Source organism: Arachis hypogaea, chromosome 14 (genome assembly GCF_003086295.3).
Source record: "Arachis hypogaea cultivar Tifrunner chromosome 14, arahy.Tifrunner.gnm2.J5K5, whole genome shotgun sequence".
In the NCBI taxonomy this organism is placed as follows: Eukaryota; Viridiplantae; Streptophyta; class Magnoliopsida; order Fabales; family Fabaceae; genus Arachis; species Arachis hypogaea.
Genome location: NC_092049.1, coordinates 141,725,421 through 141,735,869, shown reverse-complemented (window position 1 = coordinate 141,735,869; position 10,449 = coordinate 141,725,421). Strand labels below are relative to the sequence as shown.

General features: G+C 23.7%; 1 protein-coding gene across 1 annotated transcript; it reads left to right on the top strand.

Annotated features, from left to right (window-relative positions):
- Window positions 1-4,472: 4,472 nt before the first annotated feature.
- On the top strand, window positions 4,473-5,388 carry LOC112798145 (zinc finger protein ZAT7-like). The gene has a single exon (XM_025841330.2). The coding sequence runs from the start codon at window positions 4,672-4,674 to the stop codon at window positions 5,263-5,265; it is 594 nt and encodes a 197-aa protein (XP_025697115.1). The 5' UTR covers window positions 4,473-4,671; the 3' UTR covers window positions 5,266-5,388.
- The last annotated feature ends 5,061 nt before the right edge of the window (window positions 5,389-10,449 follow it).

The following is a 10,449-nucleotide window of genomic DNA, read 5'->3' as shown; positions in this document are numbered from 1 at the left end:
AATGACTGCTGCTCCATCTAACCACAACCAATTTAAACAAAATAACATATACTTATAAGCATTTGTTTCACATTAATGGGATTTGTAAACAAACGTATTTGATAAATACTAGTTATCTACCTCACTTTCACTAAAATCCTAGGCAACCCTAACCTATTAATCACTTAACCCTATATTCTAACTTAATTTTATTAAGATTTGACTAACAATTTAAACTAATTTTTCTTACTAAACTAACAAAGAAATAGACTAACAGCTTATACTAATTCATATATTAAAAATAATCAACAACTATGAAATAACATGAAATAAGTAAACAGTAACTCTAATTATAATTAGCATGCAACCACTAACTAAGAAATAATAGGTAACTCTAACTAATACTCAAACTAACATATTAATTACTAACCTCAAACTGCTGATGCTGTGAATAATAAATTTCTTGAATGCTGGAATACAGAAAATTTTAACAGAATAAAATTTGGAAAAAGTTTTGGAAAGAAAAGGACAAGGGACAATAGTCCTACTTTAAATTTATAATGTGCCGAACTTTATATAGAGTTTGCTGGGATACGGCGAATTTGTTCCAATTATCAAAAGAAAAAACGTGCATTCTTGTAAATAAAAATTAAAAGTGGGTTTGGTGAAAATAAATATTTTTAATAATTTATAATGAAAAAAATCCCAGTATTCATTATAAAGGATATAGGCATAGCAAAATTATTATAAATTTGGAGAAACTATAACGATTAAAAAAATAATTTAACCAATAATACAAAACAAAAATTAACCTTTTTTTTTTCTCTTTGAACCAAAAGTTCCTGTTAAATTTCACTGAAGTAATGTAGCAAGTTGGCTACCAAATTTCCTATTAGATAACAACAACAAGTGGTCAACATAACAATAATTTAGTTTAGGAACTTAAAAGTTAAAAACGAACAATATCAATATGTGATATCATATTATGATCTATCCAAGATTTCAAAAGAGTATGTCCAAATCATCTAATGGGATTAAGATGCTTCTAAAGTTAATTGACTTTTATATCTATATGTGCGTGTGTGTGATTTTTAGGATAAATAATGTTATGAATTTGCAATTTCAATTTGTATATGGATTCTAACATTTACAACTCACAAGTAGTACTCTAACTTTTCTTTAAAATAAATAAAATATTCAAGCCATATATACAAATACTTTTGGTCTCCATGGTCTATATGTGTGTGTGATTATATGAGATATTGAGATCCAATAAATAATATAAAAAGTAAAATAATATAACGGGCACAATGACAAAAAATTTCTTTTAAAATAGGTTAAATTATACAGATGATCCTACTCTTTTAGTGAAATTATAAATTGATTCTTATATTTTAAAAGTTTATAATTTGATCCTTAAAGATAATTAAAATTTGCAATTTAGTATCGTCTTTAAAAAAGTATTTGATTTAATAGAATATTCTCAACATATTTTAAAAATATTCTGTTAAATCAATATTTTTTGACCGACAGAGACTAAATTGTAAATTTTAATTCTTTTTATGGATCCAATTACAAACTTTTAAAGTATAAGGACCAATTTATAATTTTACTGAAAGTGTAAGAACTAACTATGTAATTTAACCTTCAAAATAAGTATCTCTTTTATTTTTAAAATTTATTGAAAAATTAATATAAACTTTAATAAATCTAAAAAATACTTAATTATTATTTATGTTAAATCTTAAAAAAAATATATTTAATAAAGAGAGAACCACTTGGATATCGGATTTGGTATCTCAGTTTCCCACTTGCTTTCATGCATGACATATGCACTTAGCTTATGCATGAATATTCAATTTTCTTACAAATACGATGAATATTCTAACAAATGAAGTATATATGTACGTGGTTTAATTTGGTCTAAAAAGTAGTCTGGTTTTCTAATTATCACACAAAAAATAGTTTCTAGATTATTATATTATTTAATGAATTTTAAAAGAGATTTAGTATATATATAATGTCAATTTTAATTAGATATTTTTTATATATTTTACGTGGAAACTTTTTTCCTTTTCGTTTTTAGTTTTGTTAAATGTGAAAAGATACATTAGTTAGTCTTAATAAGTGTAATAGAAAGTAGACAGAAAAAAAAAAAGTCAAGAGTCAACACAACAACACTAGTATAACCTTTTAACATTTTCTGAACTTTTTGTTTTATGTACATACATATTTCTTTTTTTTTTTACTACAGAATATTTTATTTTATTTTATTAATGTCGATTATGTTAGTATTTAATTGTTTATTCTGTTCAAAGTTAACTTTAAGCACAATTACCAAGAAGTAATAGTTCAAATGACATAGTCTTCTCATACTCAATTAAGAGATTACGGGTTTGAGCCTCTATATCTTCGGTGAAAAAAAAAAAAACTTTAAGCACGATTATCTCTAGATTTATGGAAAGTCAGCTTCACATGTTGGTCACATTATTCTAAAACTATATATATTTCTTTAATCTTTACACAATTCAATTTTCAATCAAATTTGAACAACGACCAATGTATTATGTATGTTTTCCAATTTAACTATATATAACTAACACGGAATAGAATACCATGATCCATTTTATATATCAGTCAAAGATTAATATTTTAATAATTAAATATATTTAAAGCTTACCAATATATATGAAGAGACTTGGGAGTAATAATTTGGTTTAAATTTCTGTTTTTCATAATAAAGATAATTCTAAATAATTTGGTAGAAAAATCAAATTCGATATTCTCAAATTATACTTCATACAAATTATTTAACCATCGAATTATAACTTTTTTTTTCGTGCTTATTGTACAATCAACATAAATATATTTTATGCTTATAAATTTACTTTTCATCTCTAACATTTATAATTTTTTAAAAAATATTCTAAAAATTTAACTTAATTTTTAATATTTTTTATCTGTGTCGTCATAATTACCCATAAATATTAATTTCATATAAAATTTAAAAACAAAATTAAATAAATAAAAAATATTTAAAAAAATATAACAACCGACCATCTTTCACCTTAAAGAAAAAAAATTAATGATAAGGGTGTTTGCGGTGCGGTTTTGATCAATTTTGAGTCAAAAACTCATTCGATCCGAACACTAGTTTTACTTGCAGTGCGGTTTGGATTGGATGCTTTTTTTAAAAAAATCCAATCCGATCCGATCCAATTTTAAGCGGTTTGGATTGGATTAGATTTGCGGTTTTGTAAATTAAAAAAATTAAATACATATAACAAGTCTCAATATCAAATTTTAAATAATTAACAATGACATAACAAATCTCAACAATATCTTAAAAAACCAACAATAACATAACAATGAAAATAAAATTCTAGGTTAGTTAAAATAAATAAATAAGTAACATTTTGAATATAAAATATTTATTAAATAATAATAATACATGAATAATATAAAAATGTATAACAAATTGAACATGTTATAAGTATAATTGTAAATATAATAATATTATAACACATTGTGCGGTTTGGATTGGATTGGATCAGTTATAAAAAGTAGATCCAAAATCCGATCCGATCCAGCGGTTTGCAAAAAATATAATCCAATCAAATCCGAATTAGTGCGATTTTAGTTGGTTTTCGGTTTAAATTATATTGGATAAGCGATTTAATTTGGATCGGTTTAGATTTGAACACCCTAATTAATGATATCACAATATTTTGACAATGAAAAATACATAATAGCTGTCTAAGTTATTTATTTAACAATAATATCTAGCAGATCAAAGAGTTTAATTAAGCAAATATTAGTAGCTAGTGCCGCCCCCAATCCTTACTAATTAAGCCTCTAATAGAGTCAGAGAGAGACTAATTCCGCCTTCTTTAATTTGGCTCATCAATTTTGTCATGCTTACGTTCAAAGCACCATCTCCTTTCACACCAAACAACTCCTTATAAGTAAGTAAGTAATATCCCTTAATTCCACTACTACTCATATATATAATATCAAAAATATTATTTGTACATTAAAATCAGTCACTAAAATTAGTCGTATTTGTGTATAAATATATATATAGTTTAATTTATTTTTAATATATATTTGTATTATAATATGTATTTTATACTGAGAACTGACTTTAGTAGTTGATTTTGGTGTACACGTAACATAGTCGATATATATATATATATATATATATATATATATATATATATATATATATATATATATATATATATATATATATATATTTAATAAGTTCAACGCATCATCAAATTATTGCTTTAATTGCTCCAGCAGTTTACAAATTATAAACTCATATGTGTATGTATTTGCCTTATTTTACAAGAAATCAAAGTCACACATTCACTCACAAAAAGTCAACCCTAAGAAAGTGTCCCACACACACTACTAATTTATCAATTAACCTAATCAAAAAAATCAAATCAACAACCCTTTTATTATAAATACCACCCTTTTATATCTCCCCCAAATTCCAATTCCAATTCCATTTGCTTAGTTTTCTTCTTCTCTCTAAACTTTCTCAATCATCATCATCACCCACATACTAAATTTTCCAAAATTTTATTCTTTTACAACCCACACACCAAATTTTCCAAAGTTTTTGTTTTTAATTGATACATATATACAAATTAAAGATTTTATCATATTATTATTATTATTATCATGATGAAGAGAGAAAGAGAAGTGATTGAAAGCATGACCATGGCAAATTGCTTGATGCTACTATCTAGAGGAAGTGATCAATTTAGGGCAACATATTCTTCAAGTTTTTCTTCTAATTATAACAACAACGACGACAACAACAGCAACAGAGTGTTCGAGTGCAAAACATGTAACAGACAATTCCCTTCATTTCAAGCACTTGGAGGGCATAGAGCTAGTCACAAGAAGCCAAGGTTGAATGATGATCATGGTGGCAATAACAAAATGGAAGATCAACATCAATTGGAACCTCAAAAGCCTAAGACTCATGAATGTTCCATTTGTGGGTTGGAATTTGCAATTGGTCAAGCATTAGGTGGACATATGAGGAGGCATAGAGCTACTTCAAATTTGAATCATCATAATGGAAGATTATTATTGCATAATAATAACAATAATAATAATAATAATTCTTCTACTATGAGTAGTAGTAGTGGTGGTAGCACTAGCCTTGAGTCAAAGAATAATAGTAAGAGAGTTTTGGTTTTGGATTTGAATTTGACACCCTTTGAGAATGATTTGGAGATTTTGAAGATTGGAAATTGTTTGTATTGATGAGTAGTATAGTTAATTAGTGTATTAAATTATAGGAAGATGAGTGTTTTTAATTCTTTTTTTTTTGAACTCTTTACATTTTGTAATTTTTCATTATCACACTGTAAATTTGTTCATTTTTAATTTCTTGGCCTCAATTATAGAATTTCATGTTATTTATTTACATGGTAATAACTAATAAGTCAAATAGAAAATTGTTTGCATATATAATTTACGGTAAAAACTCAGATGAAGTTGATTTCACGTGAAGTTGATACCTGAGAGTTATTAGATGAAAATTTAGTCAAATCAGTCAAATCATTTAACGGCTCTCAGATATCAACTTCATGTAAAGTCGACTGCACCTGAGTTTTCACGATAATTTATTCTTCAAACTACTGCTGTGAAAGTTAATTAAAAGCTTGATTAAAATCTATAATTTAATTAATAATTATATAAAAAATTGACTAAATGATTGGAAGAAAAATATTTATCCTTAGCTTGATCAGTTTATTTTGATTAAAATTTTCAAAAACTCTAAAACTAAATTTTTAAAATATGCAATATGTAATTATTTATCAGAAAATTAAAAAACAAACGCAGCCATACAATTATATATTGTGGATGACATTTTACTGTTCATTTTATATATAGACGTTTAATTTCTTTTACAATAATATATTATAGCGAGTTCAATTACTTGCAAATTATATATAATTAAAATTTTAAACAACCTGCCTAAAGCGTGAAAAATAAACAAATGATATAAAACCCTTTTTATATTTGATGCGATATTGCTTTCAAAGGAAAAAAAAATAACGAAGGTTTATATCTCTGACTTCTCATAGATATTCAATGATCATTGATTTGATGTGAACATTTAATTAATATACACACATCCTTATAATATGTAGGTTAATATACGAAAATATTTGATAAAAAAATAAATATATTTTATTTAATATTTATTAATTATTATAATAATTAAAAAAGGTTAAATAAGATAAATTATTATCGATTAATATATTATAGTTTCGTTGCTAATAAATTGGGTAAGGAAATTCGCAACTGCCAACGCCGTGCACTTCAATATATATTATTCATCTTAATTAACGGCTGCTATCTAGAAGCTCTCTTAATATTAATTAATAATCAAATTATTGTTGTATTCACAGTTTCACACGCTAAATATAAAATTTTTAAAGAAATATATTAACATGCAACGCTTGCTACTTACAGAATTGTTGGTAGCTACTAGCTAGAGTTTGTTAAAGATAAAAGCGAAGAAAGTTTGTACTTTTTCAATCGTTTATTCAGTCTATAGATATTTTATGAATTAACCTAAACTTTTCTGTAAAAAGGAAAAGATATATTAAAAATGGACCATGCATAAGTTGTTAGACCAAAAAGTATGGTAAACCATGTGCTTCACAAGTGTTTCTTGGTTTCTATTTCTTCAATTCCCACCTTTTCATCACGATATACATAGAGAGAGAATTATTTTTTATAATAAAATCACTACTTTACAAAAAAAATTTTGTTATCACGGAGTCACGATGGCAGGACAAAGACTAATCCGCCGCGATACTAAATTTTATTTAAAAGTTTGTTGTTAGCTAATAAATTGCTACGACATGCATAAAGTGAAATTCAAATTTCCAACACTTATTTAAGTAAATTAGTAAATTAATTAACTACTATATTAACCCAACTTAATTTACTTTATAAAATTTAAACCGATGGAAAACACAAGGATAGTTATATCTAACTTTCAATTGACAATTTATCATTACCCACCAATAACTTAATTAAATAACTACTGACTCCATCAGTTAATCATCCTACGTACCTAGCTATAATCATAAAGTTAGCCTAGCTAACAATATTTGAAAAATTATCGATTATTTAATAAAAATATAATTATTCATATAATTTATTTTACTAATTTAAATTTTTAGAAAAAAATAATTTATAACAAAATAATAAAACTTTTATAATTTAAAAGTTTAATATTTGGTTTTTATTAATTTTAAAAGAAAGATTTTTAATAAAAAGATAATAAAAAATATATATAAAAATTACATAAATTTAAAATAAACTTTAAGTAAAATTAAATTAAATATATAATTATTCGTATATTTTTTTATTAATTTAAATTTTTAAAAGAGTAATTTTATAACGTTATCATATCACACGATCTTTTCCCATTTTGGGTGTTTCAAAGGAGTGACAACTTATTTAAAGTTTTAAACTATTGCCTAACAAGTGATGGTATTAATTAAGTAATTTTTAGATGGTACGACAAGTTAATTAAATTAAAAGAGTTACTATTACACGATAATATATAATATTGTCCGAGGAGTTAGAATTTGTGTGGATAATATATACTTTCCGATAGGCGATTGTGACAACTACTTGGCGTAGATACTACAAGAGACACGAAATAAGTTATCTATTAATTCTTTTAAATTTTATTTAATAAATTAAAACCATAGGATAATAATGATGTGAATGGCAATTGTTATGATGAGTAAATAATCAAATTTATTTTCAATGAGTTATAGTTTAAATGGTATAATCTTTTTATATTTATTTAAGAGATTATAAATTTGAGTCTATTTATTTTTAATAAAAAAAATCAAATTTATTTTAAAAAATGATTTATTCTTTTAAATTATCATTTAATTGTTAAAAGATTTATAATTAAATTTATTTAATTTTTAAAAATTTAAGTTGATTATATTAATTTTTTATTATTTTTATTATTTATGATGTCAAAATTAAATAATATAATATATTAAATGACATTATTACGACAATATATATTTGACAGTCATAATTAACGATTAATATGATAAGTTTATAAAATTAGATCAAATTAATAATTTAAATTGAAAAATTTTAATATTTCAAAAAAATTTTTGATTTAAAATTAATTTAATCTAATTATATAAATTTATCATATTAACAGTCAATTAAAATTATAAAATATGTATTTAATCAGTGTAATATTACTTAACAAGTCATATCAATAAATTTTAATATTATTAATAACAAAAATAATAAATGAATTAATATGAATAACTCAAAATATTTAAAAGATAAATTTAACTAAAAAAATTTAAAAATTATTTTAAAAAAATAAATAATTATTTAAAAACGAATTTGATCATTATTCACGTCTCAATTCATTGTATATATCAGTTTATATTACCTGGTAACGTTATTTAATTTTTATCTTCTTCAATGGACGATGGGAGCAAATTCTGAAGTGATAACGTTTACTTGGTTACGAAGAAAACAATGTGATTATATGTAATAGGGTAATTAATTAATTAATCAAGTAGACTTATTATTTTTTGTATTCACTACAGTCATCATCATTAATTATCACCATCTATATCATCATCTATCATATCACCTCAATAATACAGTTAATGTCAAAGTTTCTCACTTTGCAATTTCCTTCGTTTTGCTTCATAATTATCACTTTATTAGTCAGCAGGTCGCATATAATTTTTTTAACAAAAATCATAATATATATAGAGAGCTACTCACGTATAAAGACGCTTAAAACGTCTTTTTTTAAAGGCGTTTTTTAATAATTAAAATTTAATCTATATAATCGATCAAACTGTGTTATTTTTGTTAAAATTAGATCAAACAAATCGATTTAACCGAAAAATTGATAAATCAAATATTGAACCAATTTAAATTAATATTTTTTATAAAAAATGATTATAATACTCTTATTATAAAAAATAACTAAAATATTCTTATTATATATATTAATTTTAAAAATTCTAAATTCTAATTCTATGATGGCATAGAGAGAAGAAAAGAGTTAGGATTTAGAATTTTTTAAATATATAATAGAAATATTTTAAGTCATTTTTTATGATAGGAGTATTATAGTCATTTTTATAAAAAAAATATTAATTTAAATCAGTTCAAGATTTGATTTATCGATTTTTCGGTCAAATCGATTTATTTCGTCTAATTTTAACAAAAATAACACAGTTTAATCGATTTATAAGTTATATTTTAAGTGTCTTTATGTGAGTGGTTATATATATATATATTATTCTCTCAACAAAATTCTGATAATATTATTCCTTTTAAATAATGAATTAAGAAATTTAATGGCCCCAGAAAAATGCATGAGAGATTGAAGAAAAATGTTTTTCTTGGATGCTTCAGTTCAAAAAAGAAAAATAAATAAATGATAAGATGCGGAAACTATTATACTAATTTCATGGCTGCCTGAACATGTTAGTCAAAGAGTGGAATTTATTTATTATTATTATTTTTTTAAATAGATAACAAAAATTAAACTATGTCGGTTTGTTAACACATCTAGAACCTCAAATTAGAAAAACAAATTCTCAACCTTTCTTCATTATATATCAACCACAAGTTACGTACTTTTATAAAACGTTTACTGTTGACATATTTTATAAATTGATTTAATTTTTGTGGGCATATTAAAATATTACCCTTCATTAGAATTCTAAATTAAATTAAAATTACAGTTTCTTTTTGTTAAAATTTTCAACCAAAAATAATGAAGGTATTCCACTATATTCCATGGTTTTATTTTACAAGTATAATAAACGTTTATATTATTAAAGTTTCTAGAAATAGTGTAGTGTGTATGTAGTGTAATAATAATTAAATACTAGTTAGGACAATTTGATTATTTTGGTACAACCTTGTTAGGTAGCTTGCAAAAGATGTGTTGGTCCAGCAAGGGATATTTCAGTAAAAGTTTGGTCTAATAAAGCTTCTTTTTCCAAGTACTATATAGTAGCAATGGAAATTATATTATGCTGTTTTTTTTGGTCCCCATAGCTGACCTTGTTATATTCCTACATTTAGATTTCACACAAGCCACTTCAAATTTTATGTTAAGAATAGATTGATGTGTCTTCGAGTTGAAATATGACCAGATTTGTTAATGAAACTTCCGTTTGTAACTCTTAGGAAAAGTCATAAATATCTTTTTCAGGAAGATAATTTTGTATTATTATTATTATTATTATTATTATTGAGTAAATAATCAAATTCGTTCTTAAAATATCACTAATTTTTTAATTTGGTATCTGAAAGATTTTTTAGTCAAATTTATTTTCTAAAAATTTTAAGTTAATAACGTTGGTCCTTCCGTCACTTTCTTTGTTAACGGTATCAAAGTTTACTAATATA